This window comes from Ziziphus jujuba, chromosome 4 (genome assembly GCF_031755915.1).
Source record: "Ziziphus jujuba cultivar Dongzao chromosome 4, ASM3175591v1".
Classification (NCBI taxonomy): Eukaryota; Viridiplantae; Streptophyta; class Magnoliopsida; order Rosales; family Rhamnaceae; genus Ziziphus; species Ziziphus jujuba.
In genome coordinates this window covers 29,833,489-29,851,364 of record NC_083382.1, presented here as the reverse complement: position 1 = coordinate 29,851,364, position 17,876 = coordinate 29,833,489, and the positions used below count along the sequence as shown (strand labels likewise).

The window sequence follows — 17,876 nt, the reverse complement described above, 5'->3', positions numbered from 1 at the left end:
ATAGGCGAAGCAAGTCAATGGAGATGTTAGTGAACCCGTCCTTGAACAGATAAACTTCACCTAAAGGCCACCATTCCATGACAAATAAAGTAGTGCTGAAAAGAAAAAAGAACCAAACAAATTTGTCTGAACAGTAGTTTTCTTTAATCTACCAAACACAGAAGCGTTTCTAATTTCTTGGGCACTGGCAGGTTTAGACATATAGTAAATTGTCCATATGATGATGGACTAAACTTATTAAACCGAAGGCCATTTTGCATGGATGCAACCAGAGAACCATCAATTAGCACTGGTGGCTACGCTGGCAAAGCTTCCTGAAGCAAAGCGAAAACGTGAATATGGTAAAATGACCAAAAGAACAAACAGAAGAAGACAAAGAAGAAATAATCTAATCACTTTCTCAGACAAAGAAGAAATAATCTAGTCACTTTCTCAGATCAAATATAATTCAAGGCCTAGGAAATCCTTCAGGTTGATACTGTCATTACTTTAGGTTGGATCTCTGTCACTCTCGTTTTGTTTCTCTGGACCTTTACCTCCTAAAAATTTTTATTCTTCTTTTCTTCTTTCGTAAGTTTCATTTCATAATACCAACTTCCACATTTTTGGCTGTAGCGACGGTGATGATTTGGAATTTTGAATGACTAAATCTTTAAGATTCAAAAAAGATATTTCCCATCAATAAGTGTAAGGTCAAACTACCACAATTACCAACAGAGCAGATATACTTGGAGAATCACTCTTAAGAAGTTCTACAAGCATACAGAACATTCTCCAAAGTCTTATAGAACTGGTGTACAAATTCGAGTATGAAGGATGATTTTCAGCTTGACTACCCCATTTATCCAACCATCATAATGTTACAGCAATAATAACACATGGTGATCCATATTTGAACTTATGAAACTTATCTTTTTTGTGAAACAGGTGGATGATCTTCAGTCTTTTCTGTAGAATAAAATTCCAAGATCCTAATATTTTCATGCATAAACATTATTACTGCTCCATGAAGTGTGGGTAAATGCCACATCTACAGAGTTACTTATGAAGACAAAAACCTAAGCTTTCCACATGAAACCTAGGAAGGATAAGGCAGATACTTATGAATGCATTCTTCATCCTAAAAGTGGTTGGAAGTGGATAGATAAATAATGAATTTAGAAGCACAAGTTTTACATAAACAAGTGACAGGTTCAGATTAACATACCGCATCTAGTCCAAACAAAGTTGGTGCTCCAGCCACTACAGCCTCATCCGAATTTATTCCATCAGATCCCACTACACGAACGGAACAGCTTCTCTCATTCGAAGCCAGGAATCCAGGTTACCATCATCTGCAGAACCTCAATAAATAAAGAAATCTGGCTTCTAACAGTTTACACAGCCAAACAAACTCCAAAAAAAACAAAGGTTAGACTGCTCATCAGTATCACCTCTGACATTGTGGGATGTTAAACTAGCAAACCAGTATCAAGTAATGATTATCGAATGATCCAAACTTTATTTTTATTTTTAAATCAAATAAAAGGCTCCCTAAGGGATGGAATTAGGATAAAATGGGGAACATTAAGTTCAACTTTGGACAAACAGAATTTTGATTATTTTAAATTGAAGACTGTAAAGTAAACAATTCAAGCAAAACTTTACCCGATTGCAAGTCATAATCTATCCTATATATAATGTCAAAAAAGAATGATAACCTATAGAATAAAAGCATTGAATAAACAAAATCTATGAAGAATGGAATGGAAAATTTAAGAATCAACAAGAAAACTTTAAAAAAAAAAAATCATCATAAGATACCATCACTAAGTAAATTAATAAGGGACTTTTTATATTCCCCACTATAAACAACTGTATATAGTCCTTACAAATTATTCCAATGCGGCTAGCTTATTTAAAGACAACAACATAGTTCCAAGAAGATTGATAACAGAAAGGCATTTCTCTCTGCATTATGACTACTCCTGTATTCATGTTTTATCTTCCTATGATTTATAAAATCACATAAATGAAAAAAGAAAATGATAAAAATAACAATTCTACTTCTTGATCTTTCTACTATGTTTCTTTGGTCCCGGAACTTCCAATCTACCAACAGAACATCCACACCTTGCCCGGAAAACCAGCACCGCTCTTCCATTAGGTGGTGCCATCTTCTTAAGCTCTGCCTCCAATTCACGGTGGTGATCGCGAGGCAATTCAAAAAGACCCTTCTTCACTCCATCTTTCACAGAAGAAGATGAATTCTTCACACAGTCCTCTGTTTCTAACTGAATATCAAATTCAGCCGCCTTTCGAAGGCCCTTACAGCTTGGATTCCCACATTTCCTAGTCATACATGCCAGCACACCCCACGCAGCCAATGTAGCACAGCAAATGCTGATTCCTACAGATCCATAAACCAAAGGAGCACGAGAAAATTCCTCTTTCACCACATAAATTATTACCGGAACAATTTCCATGGCCTTAACGAATAAAAACTTGATATAAGGGAACAGCAAAAACCCACAAGCACCAATTACAGCAATCAAGATTACAACATCGATTACGGCCGATCGAGATCGTTCGCAGACAGTACTTTTCGGGCAATTGGGAGAGCTGGGCATCTTTTTGCTTCTGTGAACATGATTATGCTGCTTGGATTTTGCACCTTGGTCGGATAAACTCATCGAAACCGGCATGGAAGATGGTTGGTCAACGGACTTGCAGACCGAGATTGAGCTATGGAAATAGACCATTTCAAACGGAACCCAACCTTTTTTTTTTTTGGAAACCTATCTGTGATTGAATCCCGCCAATCCGATCAGTTAAAGAAAAAAAAAAAAAATTATATCAAAACCCACCAATTTATACCCGAAATTAAGATCGACCCAACAAAGGAAAGATTAAAAAAAAGAATAGAAAAAATATATATATAATTCGACTGCACCTGAAGATCAGAACTTTGTCGGTGCCCAGAAAGATTCACGACCAAATCTTTTTTCTTTCCTACAATTCAAATCCAATAATCCGATCCAATCAAAGAGTTCTAATACATATTCAAATGGAGAAAAAAAAAATTACTGCAGAGTTAAACAGGTTAATTGGGTCGGCAGGAAAAAGAACGAGGTTTCTAAAACCAGAGGAAAGCCAAGCGGACAAAGAAGAGTCATTTAGTATGAAGAGGTTTATATTAGCTCATATATGACATATCTGGGTGTGTGAGAGAGAGAGAGAGAGCTTGGTCCTTCAATCTTTCATGTACGCATGGTTGGTTAGCTTATAGGGAGAGAGGGCCACGCGCACACGCTAAGAAGAAAAAAAATACGAAACGACACGCTGTGTAATTATTACGTGGGCTACTTTGTTCTGGGCCTTTTTCCCGATGTCATCTTTTGAAACTAGTTGAATTATGTGTGAATGATTTTGTGGGGGCCTTCTATGGGCTTGGCCCACCTTTTTCTTATTCTTTTATTTATTTATTTTTTTTTAATTTCTCCTCCGTGGTTAATTAGCTAATAATGCATACTAAATTATATTTTGGTGGCATTAAAGCGTCTACTTTTTGCGTTTTTGCTTAGATTTTAGCAAAATGTTAGACCAGACCGAGACACAACAATTGAAAATGATAAGGCCTTTTCTCAATAAGAGGAGGTTTCGTTTTAGAGGTAGTTCTACTGCCACTTGTTCTAGGTTGTCCATGAGATGATGTTGTAAGGGCAAAAAAGATGAAAATGATCTGAAACTTACCATCTCAGCTGGTATGCGTCTAACATGGTCTGGAACCTGGATCGATTTAAATTGGCATTTTTTTTCTTCAATATTACATATATATATATATATATATTATATGAATTTGTGTTTGATCAATATCCTATAGATAATGAGATAAGGTTGTTTGAAATGGTGGGCAATTCTTCTCTTTTTTTTTTCTTTTTTTTTGGTTTTTTGGTTCCCTTTTTCATCTTTCTATAAACTTTTCGTTTTGCAATTGTCTTGTTGATTTTTCAACGTTGGGTTATATGAAAAAAATAAAAAATGAAAAAATAGTTGCATGAAAGAAGAGGAAATATTAAACTGTACTGAAATGGGTGAGAAACTCATCATGCCTATGACGTCCAAAATGGAAAGAATTCATATAATTCATTTTATAATCAGTCATTAACATATAACATTGGTAAGATTAATACAAATAGTTAATGTACAACCATGTTTGATGTTTCTATGACACAGTCTGTTTAAAGAGGTAGGAAACAGTAACAAACTGCCTTATATTTGACTCCAAAACAAGTTATTGTGACGGGTTGCGCAACGACGAGGAAACTTTAGTCAAAACGCAAACAAAGTCCAAATGCCAGGAACACCAAGAAATTAAGGTGGTGCGTCTTGTTATTCAATCAAAATGGAATCTATGTTGGCTAATTGGCTGGACCACCGTAAGTCTTATTTCTTGTCCTGGTTTTCTTCTCAAAAGTCACCAAATTTAGTCAAACACTCAATGCACAAGGAAAAATTTCAACCCCGTCATTGATTAAGTTGACACTTAAAAAAAAAACAAGTTCCAAACCCACCTCTCTTTTCTAGCCTTTCTTTTGGTATGTATTTTCTCACTAAATTAAAATTGTTTGATCTCATTGTGCCAAACGACATACATATGTTTAATATTATCTTTTTGTTTTTATCATCATTTGAGAGATATTTTTATGAAAAACACAATTTTTTTAATGGTCTTTTAATGTCATGATTAAATGACATTATATACACAATTTTTTCATTAAACGTATTCAAACAAATTTTATTTTATTTTATTTTTTTTATTTGGTAAACCTATTCAAACATTGAAAAATATTTCCAAGTGAAAGGAGCCACTACATGAGCAAAGTCTCAATGGCCTTTGTGGAAAAACCGCGTATTCTCTTCATTTCTTTTTATAAAAAATTAACTGCAATTTGGTGCTCTTAATTTCTAAAATTTTATAATTTAAATTTCTAATTTTCAAAAGCAATGATTTGGGCTAATAATTTTTTAATTTATTATAAATTTATTCAATCTCTAATTTGATAAATGAATAAGTAACAAATTCTATTTATATGGTTTCACATAACTTCATATTTCAACTCAAATACGAAAAAACATCTATTTTCAATCTAGTCCATGCAAACAAACTTATTATCTATCTATTTGTTAAATTGCAGATTGGACCAATACATAAAAATTTTAAAAATTTAAATTATTATTTTTAAAAATTAAGAATCTAAATTGTAAAACCTTAAAAATTTAAAATACAAAAATACAATTGACCTTTTTTTTTTATTAATATTGGAAAACACATATGAGATATAAGACAACGGGGAAGTAGGGATGGCAATTTACCCCGCACGGTCCGATGCCCACGGTGCACCGCCCCTAACGGGGCGGTTTTTCCTCGAAAATTCAGGGATGCGGGACGGGCTCGGGGCAAATGCCTAAAAACCAAGTCGGGGACGGGCCGGGCCCGCCCCGATATATATATATATATATTTATTTATTTATTATTATTTTTTTACAAAATTTTATTTATGTAAAATCATTTTCTTCTTTTCTTTTCATTTATTTTTTTAAATATGTATTTTATTATAATTGTAAATTTATTTTTTGATGTATTTTATTATATTTTTATTGCATTGTAGTCATTTTCTTTATATTTTAATCATAAAATAATTTTTTTATATAAATTTCTAAAAAAAATATCAATTAAAAAACAAAATAGGGAAAACCGTCCCGCCCCGCAAAATTCCCAATCCCGCCCCGCATCTAAAGAAACGGAAAAAATCACGGGGATGGAATGTAAAATTCCCCGAAGGGACAGGGACGGAATTTTAAAAATCGGCTCCGTCCCGCCCCGTTGACATCCCTACGGGGAAGTTATATAAAAAACAAAGAGAGAAGTTCCCTTTAGCCTAATCACTTACCACGACTATTTATTTGTTGTAGCCAATCCTTAACAAATAACATATATTAACTAATTACTTAATCAATCGAAACCCTTTTCTATCAACAAAAGTAAAAATAAAAATAAATAAAACACAAAAAACAATAAAAAACAAAACAAAATCCTTTGCTTTCTCAAATAGATTGTTTTTTCAATATTAATCTTCTAAAATCTTAGATATTGGAATAACGGACAGTTTGGCGTGTTAGATTCATGTAAGAATTTGGATATATATATATATATATATATTATTTTTCATTATAATATAAGATTATAATATAAGAAAGGAAAAAAAATTATCCAGATCAAAATTTGAATTTTAAATTTAGATATATATTGCAAATGGTTTAAATAACATATATTAACTAATTATATATATATATATATATAATATTAAAAAATGAGTGATATGATTTTATTATCTCTGCCAAAAACGACATAGCAATTTCACTATCCCAATAGAAATTTTAATGTCACCATTTTTTCGTGTTCCCAAAAAAAAAAAAAAAAAAATCACTGAAGAAGCTGCCCTTATAGGATAAAAACCTTTGAAGCCTCTCATTTTCTGTAACGAGTTAAATATTTATATGATATACCATCCACCAATAAATATTTAGTTTCCATCAAATTGTTAGTCAATAAAGACTATTAAAGAGGACAACTATGGTGATTCAAAAAGTTTAGAAGAAGAAAGGACCCGTTGCACGAAGCTGATTTTTTGAAGAAAAAGATTTTAGATGGTGGTTACATCTCAATTCACTATAAATCAGAGAAAATAAAAATAAAATACTAAATTGAAAACTATTTAAAATTGGGTTGGTTTTTTATTTTTTATTTTTATCCTTTCAATTTTATAATTATTTAAATATATACATTAATTAAATACTAAGCAATAATCCATACTCCACCTTAAATATCCGTTTAACAAATCAAAACTTCACTAATAACCATAACAGTTTATACAAAAATATGTATTTATTAATAATCAAATGGTGAAATCAAAAGGCATGCTTATGTTGGTAGAGCACTTAACACTCGTAAAAACAATTTCTTAAAAAGTACCAAATAGATTCTTTTCCATGTTACAACTATAAATAAAAAAACGCTTTATACTTTTAAGCCCACAATTATTAAAAAATACTTCAGTCCTCTTTCAACGCCTTCCAAAAGGAATTAATATCTCTCAATCAGCACTTTATGCTTTTCATTGGAATGATAGCATTTCTCATATGCATATATTTATTTGAAAAATTGTATCGACTTTCCCTCTTTTTGGGTCCAAATAATTTATGCCAAAACCCCTTATAACTAAAAAATGCAAAGCAAATGGAATATTCAGTTTTTTAGCTTTTAACTTTTTGAATATCTTAAATATCAGTTTCTATTTGAAATTATCTTTTTAAACACCTGTATAGAATTACGAAATTGCACAACATTGGAAACATGAAGACAATCTATAGATTTGCATAAAATGAGTTTAAATGACCATTTTAAAAAAATGATATTTTAAACATTTTTAAGTGCTAAAAAGATAACTATTCTGTCTGTTTACTACCATAAAAGAAACTAGTGTATATTTTTCCATTTTAAGAGATTTCACTATGAATTTTTTAGACGGAAAGATATTAATTAACAAGGAAGGTTTAGGTGCTCTAGCAAAAAAAAAAAAGAAGGTTTAGGTGAGTGTATTTTTGCCTGTTTTCCTTGGAGCTTTTGTTGTTCTTTCGGCTGTGCATTACTTTCTCCTATTTATGCCTTATCCATACTGTCGAAGGAGTTTCTCCTAAAACAAAAGGGCCTTCAGACCCGTTTACAATCACTCATCACTACAACTAACCAAAGTCGACTTTATTGGGCCAGCCTGTCAATAGAGGGGAGGCCCAGCGATAGGCTATCCTCAGAAGTTTCCATTTTCAGTCCAAGTCCATAAACTCGGTTCATTCGGAATCCTAATAATCTGGTCTGTTCCAACCATAACAATATTTAAAGTTACAGTCTTTAAAACACAATCCCCCAAAAAAAAAAAAAAAAAAAAGTTCATAGACAATACAAATCCAAATAACATCACTAATCTATTTTTTATTTTTTTTTTAAAAAAGACCTATTCAATTCTCACATTAAGAAAAAAGGTATTCAACTCAGTTATTAACGTAACAAACATTAATTTTACCCCAAAAAGGGGGGGGGGGGGAAGGACATAGAATTCGATAAAAAAAACAAATTAAAGAAAAACACGACAATCAATAAAAAACAAATTAAAGAATGAAAATAAGTTTTTTTTTTTTTTTTAAGAAAACCACCCAAATTACTTTTGCACGTGTCTACAGGTACAAGAATTGATGGCATCCAACTTCCAAGAACCTGCCGGGTCCGTTTTAGGATTAGATTAGAAAAAATAATATTAAAAAAAAAAAAAAAGATTCATATGCTGACATGTTAACCACTTTATGTGCCTTTTTATTTTGGGTAAGCACTTTACCATATTTTTATTCCTGCTTATTCTCACCTCAAATCGAAACGCTACACGAGGAAGGCAAAAGATATGAACTCCAGCTTTTGTCTGGTTACACGTGTCGTCCCCTTAAAAAGTCTACCTAATATGGGAAAAAGCTGAGCCACTAAAAACGAGATTCTCGGTTGCTCTTGCTCTGCTGTGGTCCCCAGCAGATGCTTCGCACGTGGAGCGCCTTGGTCGCGTGTGGTTAGATTTGTCTTGGGTGACGTCAGATTTGCCTTTTTCACTTTACTTTCTGGATCTGGGACCTACGTGTAGTTTTCTGATGAAGTGGCACTCATCTGGAGCACTAAATGGTTAGGCCATCTCCGTGTCAATCTGATGGCCCAACCCACGTGGTTTTACTTCAAAGTTGACGTCGACGTGGCTTAATTTCCAATTTTGACCTTGAATGTCTCCACCCACACAAAATAGCAGTCCACAGCTGGCGAAAACGCATACTCTGGCAAAAGCTCTAGGACTAGTCATCGGCATTTTCTAGCCGTGTAATATTTTCCACAATATAAAAAAGCATATAAAAGAGAATTAGTGGCAATTAAAATGATATTTAATAACTTCATTTTTAAAGGTTGCCCTTTTCTATGTTATAACTTGCAATTCATTATCTTTTCCAATATTTGTTCTGTCTGCATAAGCAAAAAGAAAAATGGCTTTTTAATAGATAATGTTTATGATCAATATTATCTAATTATAAGAATGGTCAAGTCAATTTTAAAAATTAAACATAGGAAAGGCTAAATCAACATTTTAAAGGAAAAATATTTTGCAATTTTCATCTTACAATATTTTAGAGTATAATTTTTTATAACTCATTTAAAATTTTGTTTTTTTTTTTTATCTTTTTAAAATGTATTTTGTTCTTTTAAAATAAATCTTACGTTAAAAATTTTCTTTTTCCAATTTATCAAAAAAAAAAAACTACAGTAAAAGGCGAAAAATTGAAAGCAACATAAAGTAAATAAATGGACCATACTAAATTGTCAGCCACAAGATTCATATCCAAGAAAAAGGTTAGGCGAGTATTAAAGAGTGGGTGGACGAGGAATTGGAATTTGGAAATGTTTGGGGGGAAAGTGAAGTGGTAAGGGGAAAATAATAGAAAAAGGAAAAAAAAGGAAAAAAAAAAAAAAGCTGAGTAGGATAGAGAGAGGAAGAGAGTGGAAATTGGATCCAACCGAAAGAGGTGATTGGCCAAAAGCAAAGAAAGAAAAAGAGAATCAAAAAGAGGGAAAAGAGTGAGAGCTTTTAAAGGCCACAAGGGGAACTTGTGGTTGAGAAATTTTCACCCACTCCTCCTGATGACGTGGCAAACCCACCTGTTTGGACGGATCAAGAAAACGTACAATCTACGAGAAAACGACGACGACTACGCCCACTCTCACTCCTCTACAACGTGTCAGATCTCTCTCTAGCATTTCTCAGCTTTCTTCATTCTGATAGGAAAAAAAAAAAAACAAAAAAAAAAAAGAGAGAACAGGGTAAAAACCAGGAGCAGAAATGTCGGAGCCAAAAGACCCGGCGATCAAGCTCTTCGGGATGACGATTCCAGTTCCTGAGGTCTCGGTTAGCTCCGGTTACTCTCCCGGAGCTCCACGTTCTTCTTCTTCTTCTTCTGCTCCTGTTCTTGAGGATGGTAAGGATCAAGAACGTGCTTCTTCCTCTAACTCTTTGATTGAGGCTAATACCAACAGAGATGGAGATGAACGAGAGGTCGACATGGTATGGATTTTTCCTTTTTTTTTTTTTTTTTTTTTTTTTCCCTAATGAAACGAACCCATTATTTGGTAGCCGAATATAATTGATGGTCTGGTATTTGTTGGGCTTTGTTCGGTGTTTTTGTTGACTTTTTTTTTTTTTTTTTTTTGGGGTACAGTGGCCCTGGATAATAATTTCTGAGATTTTGGATGGGATTTTTTGTGAGTTTGATTTGAACTGAGAAGTTTCTATTGTAGGCTTGGGTTTAATTTTGCTTCAGAAATTCAAAGCTGAGAAATTTAGGCTCATTTTTGGAAGCTTTTTTTTTTTTTTTTTTTTTGGTTTGGGGGGGGGGGGGGGAGGGGAGAGAATTTAGACTATTAGATGGATTCTAATTAGATTTTTTGTTTATTATATAAGTATGCATACTAAGATCAATTTGGCTGCGTTGATTTGGTAAGTTTTGATTAATATGGAGATTGTTGGTTCCTGTCGGTATGGATTAAAGTTACCCAACTATGTAGCTTGGTGATTTACTACTGAACTATATTTTTAACATTTCATTGGCGATTCAGTTACTAAAATTTGGATTGCTTGTCAGTTTTTCTATTGATAGTTTACCTTGTTTCTCCAAAACATATCAATATTTCTTGTGAAATCTTGACAGTGTGGTGTTATGTTTTTATGTTCTCTCGTAACACCTAGGAAAAGGAAAACATGCTTAACCTCCCAAGTTACTTCTCCAGATCTGAGACGATGTTGTCTTGGGTCGACATAATCGAGTACAATCAAATTTTTCTCAACCCTTAAGAGGCTTCAAATGGATCAATGATTTTCTTCAATTTTGCATAGCAGTAAAATGTAACATTTTTTAGGGTAGCCTGTTCTAATGGTATGGTTCAGTAAGTATCGCTTAGGTGGCAGAAGTGATACGATATGACCACATAAGTAGTTACTTTCTACAACGTGACATATAATACTTTACGTGCTATCCGTAGATTCTTAAAGAAAGTTCTGTTTAATCCTCCATTAAGTAAAGTATAATTATACTTCTGACCGATTTTGCTTGTTGTAAAGTTGATTTTAGCTTAGATTTAAGTAAACTAAAGATCTGGTAGTTGATACTGATAGTGATCAACTCATTTTGTTAGTGGGTTACCAGTATGAGTTAGGCATATATAACTTGGAAAGGCATATGTTGAATTGAAATTAAGTTGCTTGTTGTTATGGTTGGTTTTTCTTTCTTCTTTGACAGGGTATCTTTTTAAAATTCAGTTTTGAAAATCATTCACAGTGAAACTTTTGTTAAATTCAGGACTCATTGAGAGAAAAGCAAACCGAGACTACACTGGAAGATGGAGCCCAACCTCTGTCTTCAGAAGATTTTATGAATCCAGATCCAATTCCTGGAATAGGTGGGAACCCAAAAACACCATCCGTAGAGACGGGAACTGCTACATTAAAATCTTCTAAGAGTGAAGAAGAACAGAGTGAGACAAGTAATTCACAAGAGAAGACCCTGAAGAAACCAGACAAGATACTTCCATGCCCGCGCTGTAATAGCATGGACACCAAGTTTTGTTACTACAACAATTACAATGTTGACCAACCCCGACACTTCTGCAAGAATTGTCAGAGATATTGGACGGCTGGTGGGACCATGAGGAATGTGCCTGTTGGTGCTGGTCGTCGCAAGAACAAGAATTCTGCTTCTCACTATCGTCACTTAACTGTCTCTGAAGCTCTTCAGAATGCTCGAACTGATGTTCCAAATGGAATCCATGGACACCATCCTTCACTGAAGTCGAATGGCACTGTCCTAACCTTTGGCTCAGACACACCTCTTTGCGAGTCAATGGCTTCTGTTTTGAGCCTTGCTGATAAAACTATGCGGAACAGTACACGAAATGGATTACATAAACCTGAAAAACTTAGGGTTCCAGTTACTTATGGGGGTGGAGAAAATGGAGATGATCCTTTGGGTGGATCTTCAGTTATAACAACAGATACGAAACATGAGGAATGCAAAACTGGGTCACAAGAGCAAGTCATGCAGAATTGTCAGGGCTTTCAACCTCAAATGCCATGTTATCCTGGGGCTCCTTGGCCTTATCCCTGGAATTCTGCTCAGTGGAGTCCTCCAGTACCGCTGCCCCCCTTCTGCCCTCCAGGCTTTCCAATGCCATTCTACCCTGCTGCAGCTTACTGGGGTTGTAGTGTGCCAGGCACTTGGAACATCCCTTGGCTTCCTCAGCCACCATCTCCAAACCAGACTGCCCTGTGTTCTGGTCCTAATTCTCCAACATTGGGGAAACATTCAAGGGATGAAAATACACTTAAGGCCAACTGCTCTGGGGAAGAGGAGCCGCCTAAAGAAAATAATGCTGAAAGATGTCTCTGGATTCCAAAGACGTTGAGAATTGATGACCCAGGAGAAGCTGCAAAAAGCTCTATATGGGCAACACTAGGGATTAAGAATGATAAAGCTGATTCGTTTAGTGGGAGAGGACTCTTTAAGGCCTTCCAATCAAAGAGTGATGACAAGAATCACGTAGCTGAAACTTCTCCCGTATTACAAGCCAATCCGGCAGCATTATCTAGGTCATTCAACTTTCAAGAGTCCTCGTGATCTCATGCTTTAAGAAGCAGTTGGTTTCTAAACAAATCAGATGGATCAACGACAATCAACTGGTCCATACAGAGTTACACCAACTTTTTTCCTGACGGTCACATGGATTCTCCTGCCTCGTCTCTTTGGATCAATTACCAAAGCTGTTCAATGGAAGAAAAGCATTGGAGGATTCTCCTGCCATTCCTTGTAGGAGAAGACAGCGATCTTACTTTAGGTGAAGTAGCCATTATTTTTTTTTTGTTTTCCTTCTCCTGGGTGCTAGCATAAACAGACCCAGATCACCCTTTTTTGTTTGCATTTAGATGGTTTGCTGAGTTTATGTACATATTTCTATGGTATAACAGTGATAGCTGCAACAGCTTGAGTTTGTGTAACAAAATCCATGATGTACTTAAATAATGTGGAATTGAAAGCAATGTCTTCTATGCTTTTTTATTTGATTAGAGTTTTAGTCCAGTTGTTTTGCTGAAATGAAACCTGGGTTCCGTCCACCCTTTGCAATAATGCCTTCAAAATCATGCGTTTCTCGAATTACCAAAATGGAATCGAATTGGTCAGTAGAAATTGTTTGTTACGTGTAATAACTGCTCAAACTTTATGTAGAAACAGAGTAGGCTTCAATACCATGCTACTGGGTTGAAGATGGTTCCTTGTCCCCTTGTTTGAAAATATACAAGAACAAAGATAGACACACGTCAGAGTACTTGATGTTTGAAGTTGATAGAAAAGGTTGTAGGCCTTCCCACCTAGATACACTTGGTTCGCTACCACAGAAGGCCAACCACCTTTCCTGTTCCACACCACATATCTAAACAACTAGCACCAAAAGTTGGAAAGCTGTTGGTAAAGTTTTCCTTCATTTTTGTTGCTATTTCTTTTTCCCATTTTTTTTCTTTTCTACTTTATGAGTGCATCTTTCTATGCAATGAAGCATTACATATAAAAGTAGGGAAAATATAAAGAAAATTTTTACTGATCTCAGGGGACTTACTTCATCCATATTTCCAAATTGACGACCGTATGAAACATTAAGATATTCTGTGCTTGCTACAGCCAATGGTTGCCTAGGCTTTTTTTTTTTTTTTTTTTGGTGCCATGAGCTGTTTTTGGGACCCAACGAACATGATGCCATTAAGACATTCTCTTCTCCATCACTTGCTTTTATTTATTCCCTCTTCAGTCTACATTTTCTCCTATTGAATTTAAAGGAAGGATGGTTATTTTTCTCGTTCATATTATTACTTTAAAAATACTCTCGTAAAATTTGTGGAAAGCAGAGACTTTCTTTGAATTTGAGCCAGACGATGTTGCTTTGCTCGCAACTAACAACACCAGCTTCTACTAAATACTAATCCCTTCTTCTTCATGGGTTGTTTTCTTACCCACAGACAATGGCTATCAAGCTTAGGTAATGTAACTTGGCTATGACCACCCAAAAAGTACCCACCACATAAGTTTTGTCCTGTGATAATTGGAATTCCAGTTCATTATTATAATCTTATATATAAAGCCTCCATAATCTCATTAAATCAAAAGGATAAGCTTTTTTTTTTTTTTTTTAAATTATTTTTTGGTGATAAAAAAATGTTGGAGGATTAGAGGTTGGCGTACCTCTGTAACCTTGAGTGGTAAATCCACCCATGTCGACCCAACCAATCTAATCTGTGTATGTATCCAGGGTATGATGAGAATCAAACCTTTGATTTGGTCAAAATCAAAACCCCTTACTAGCCCATTTATTCACCTGGATATCAAAAAGATGAGCTTGATTGATCTAAATTGGTTGCATTTTGTGTTTAGGGACTGGGATCGTTTCTTGTATTACTTTTTTATGTATAAATGCAGAATAAAATCTTTTGGTTTGGGACCTGAAAAGTCGATACTTCCACTCATACCATATTAGATGGTCATTCTTTCCAAAGTGTCATTAAGCTATATAAAAGTTTAATCCTTCAAAACCATTGGGAGTGGTTTATGACTCAGGCATCCATTATTAATCTTTGAAAAAGAAAGACTTTTTCTCATGCTTATGAACTTCCCACTTTGAACAACAATAGATTAACACAAAACGAGATCAATTAAGGGTGAAAGCTGTACAAAAATCAACGGCTAGAAAGAAAAAGAAAATTAAAGAGAAATTTTTTTTTAAACCATGTGATGAATTTAAGAGTTGGGAAACTTCGTCTTTGCTTGAAAAGCAAGATACCCAACAACTTGTCTAATGGGAAATAGAAGACCCAAACTTATAACCAAACTTGCAACTTTTACTTTACCATTATTTTTATGTACAAGAAAAAATGTGCCATAGATGATAAAAGCTCGTCAGGCTGAAACCCATTTGTTTAAGAAAAGTTAAATAGAGAAAGATTAAAGAAGAAGAAGAAGAAGCAAAAAAGTAAAAGGGCAAAAGGAATTAAAAGAAGAACCTCCGCGGCTGGAAACTGAGAAAAATTCTTCTGAACTTTCTGTTTGTTGGTTCCACTGGTGAAAAGAGGCACTTGAGGGTCTCTGACCATGTGGCTTCCATGTGAAGTGTATTCAGTGTATATACCCATAACCCACATGCAATCACCATACTGAAAAGAAAGAAATTAAGCTGTTGTTGGATTAATTATTTAATTAAATCTCAATAAAAATTTAATTATTATATGGAAAGAAGAATTCGCCTTTCACACACACACCCAAAAAAAAAAAAAAAAAAAAAAAAAAGAAAGGTCCTGCTAGATGCTTTGATCAAAATATATAAATAAATTAATATAGTTCATATAATTTCCTTTGGGTTTTATTTATTTATTTGTTGACATCACCTTGAGGATTCATTTATTTAAGTCCGTCTCTTGCTTAATCATGAATTCCTAATGTTATGTCGACGTACATAAATGATTATATATGAAATATCTCATTTATCAAACAAAAATGAAATGAAACCCGACTAACCAACTCACTAACTATATATATATATATATGTTTTTGGGGCTTTCCTTCGGAAAAGCTAGACTTTTGTCTTAATCTTTTTAGGTACTATGATCGATTATATATTTTTAACTATACATCAAATTAAACGACACGCAATATCAAAATAAATAAATATATAAACTGCCACTACTTTTATACCAAACAAAGATAAATAAACATATTTCTATTCTTTTGTTTTTGTTTAGAAAAAGGAAGATAAATATCAAATATCAAATCAATGATGCTCACATTTAATTTTGCCGATATAAATTTGGATAAAGGGAAGGGAAAAATAAAAAGTTGAGATGCCAACCAAATTATCCCATATAAATTTTAAAAATTAGAGTTGACCATTTTAAAAATGTTTTATTTTTTATTTTTTGTCTATGGTGTTGGCAATTTAGATAGATGTAAATATTTTTTTTCTAAGAAAAGATGTAAACTACTTTTTTTTTTTTGTCAATTTATCTTTCAAAAAAAAAAAAAACCTACTTACATTTGGCCATAAAACATCACCAATAGCATTGATAATTTTGTTAATATCCTTGTCCATTAATTATCAATTTGATAAAATGGAATTATGATCATTAAATGTTTCTGTAGTTGATATTCTTTTTTTTCTTTTTTTCTTTTTTTAATTCATGGGACCGTGTTTTGTACTACACTCACAACTAAATAGTACTCGTTCAAAACAAAATTCCTCAACTTTGTAACATTAGGTATCATATAATAAATCATCATTTCAATCTCCCAAGGGGACTTCTTTTAGAAAAGAAAAAGAAAATCTCTAAACAGGATAAGAAAGAGTGAGGGATAAAAATCAAACGTATTTGCGGATTTACCTCATAAAATCAGTATGTAAATCATTTGGATAAATTAAAACAATCAAAATTAGTAAATAGAATCGTATGGATTAAATGCTTCTAAAAAGCAAAATACCAAAATTTAGGGCACATTTTGAAATGGGAAATAAATGCAGAAATAGAATATTTATTTCATAAATTTTTTTTTTTAGTTTTTTTTTTAATGTTTGGTTTTTTTTTAAATTTAAAAATAATTGTTCTTGTAATAATTTCTTTTATAAACTTCAAAAAAAATTATTTTTATATTTTAATTTAGATAAAATTTAAAATATATTTATCATATTTTGATAAGTTTAGATTTAAATTAATTATCATATATTAAAAATGTATAAAATTTAACTTTTTAATTAATTTTTATCTTAAACATTAATGGAAAAAAAAAACATTTATAAAGGTTAAATCTGATTTTGATTTAATATTTTTATCAAACATACTAATAAGAATCTTTTTTTTTTTTTCATTTTTCATTCTCATGAATAAATAATTATTCTTTATTGGAAATGAGCTCTTAATATTATATTACATGCACTAACGTAGTTTGTTGTAATTAGAAAACAAACCAATTTCTTTTTTGCAGCAAACAAACAGTAATTCCTGGTTTTTAGAGTCTAACTTTAAATGGAAACTTATAGAACTAATGGAAAATTTTTCAATATTGACTTTGGGCCTTAATTCATATAAATCCTCATTAATTAGGCAATAAAAGCTTTCAATTAGACCTGAAAAGCTTTAAGGCAGTTACTAGTACCCAATTCCCACAAGAGCGAAAGAAACAATGGGTTGCTCTCGTTTTCTCACTGTTTTTCTTGTTTCATTCTTTCTTACTCTGTCTTTCTCTCAAGGTATAATTTTTATAAATTTCACTGTAAAATTATAGCATTTCCATCGTTTTCACTTTGTAGTTTTTTGTGGTATCACACTGTTTTCTTGTCAATTTTTCAAGGATTCGGGAGAAAAGTGATGCTGACTTCTGCTGAGCATCAAGCTTCTTCTTCAGCCGAATTAGAGGTTGGCTGCTTTATTCTATTTTCATTTTCTTTTGAATTTTGGGTCTTTTTTTTATAATTATATTTGTTGAATATCTTATATAAATATATATATATATATACACACACAGGAAAATAATCCAGTTAAATCAAGGTCGATGATGGCGACACTGTTGGACTATGATGAACCACGGGCAAATGTTAACCCAAGAACGGGTTATATCTTTAGCCCTCCTCCGCCGCCGCCGCCGCATCATTGATCGGATTGACGATTGCC

At 33.2% G+C, this 17,876-nt stretch overlaps 2 protein-coding genes across 3 annotated transcripts; one reads left to right on the top strand and one right to left on the bottom strand.

Moving 5' to 3' along the window:
• Positions 1 to 1,809: 1,809 nt before the first annotated feature.
• On the bottom strand, positions 1,810 to 3,251 carry LOC107405148 (uncharacterized protein At5g19025). 2 transcript variants are annotated; one of them, XM_016012159.4, is made up of 2 exons: positions 2,933 to 3,251; positions 1,810 to 2,781 (listed from the first exon to the last, which is right to left on the bottom strand). In XM_016012159.4, the coding sequence occupies exon 2, from the start codon at positions 2,739 to 2,741 to the stop codon at positions 2,043 to 2,045; it is 699 nt and encodes a 232-aa protein (XP_015867645.2). In that variant the 5' UTR covers positions 2,742 to 2,781; positions 2,933 to 3,251; the 3' UTR covers positions 1,810 to 2,042. The 2 variants fall into 2 exon arrangements, with proteins under 2 accessions (XP_015867645.2, XP_015867646.2); XM_016012160.4 differs by having other exon boundaries at positions 1,810 to 2,777.
• Positions 3,252 to 9,625: 6,374 nt separating this feature from the next.
• LOC107415598 (cyclic dof factor 2) lies at positions 9,626 to 13,238 on the top strand. Its single transcript, XM_016023950.4, has 2 exons — positions 9,626 to 10,187; positions 11,479 to 13,238. The coding sequence occupies exons 1-2, from the start codon at positions 9,966 to 9,968 to the stop codon at positions 12,790 to 12,792; spliced, it is 1,536 nt and encodes a 511-aa protein (XP_015879436.1). The 5' UTR covers positions 9,626 to 9,965; the 3' UTR covers positions 12,793 to 13,238.
• The last annotated feature ends 4,638 nt before the right edge of the window (positions 13,239 to 17,876 follow it).

What these genes read in the sequence shown, in the direction of transcription:
- LOC107405148 (XM_016012159.4), bottom strand. Translation starts at nt 2,741, where the DNA reads ATGGTCTATTTCCATAGCTCAATCTCGGTCTGCAAGTCCGTTGACCAA.
- LOC107415598 (XM_016023950.4), top strand. Translation starts at nt 9,966, where the DNA reads ATGTCGGAGCCAAAAGACCCGGCGATCAAGCTCTTCGGGATGACGATT. An exon ending in ATGAACGAGAGGTCGACATG is followed by an intron (nt 10,188 to 11,478) that starts GTATGGATTTTT and finishes TGTTAAATTCAG; the next exon opens with GACTCATTGAGAGAAAAGCA.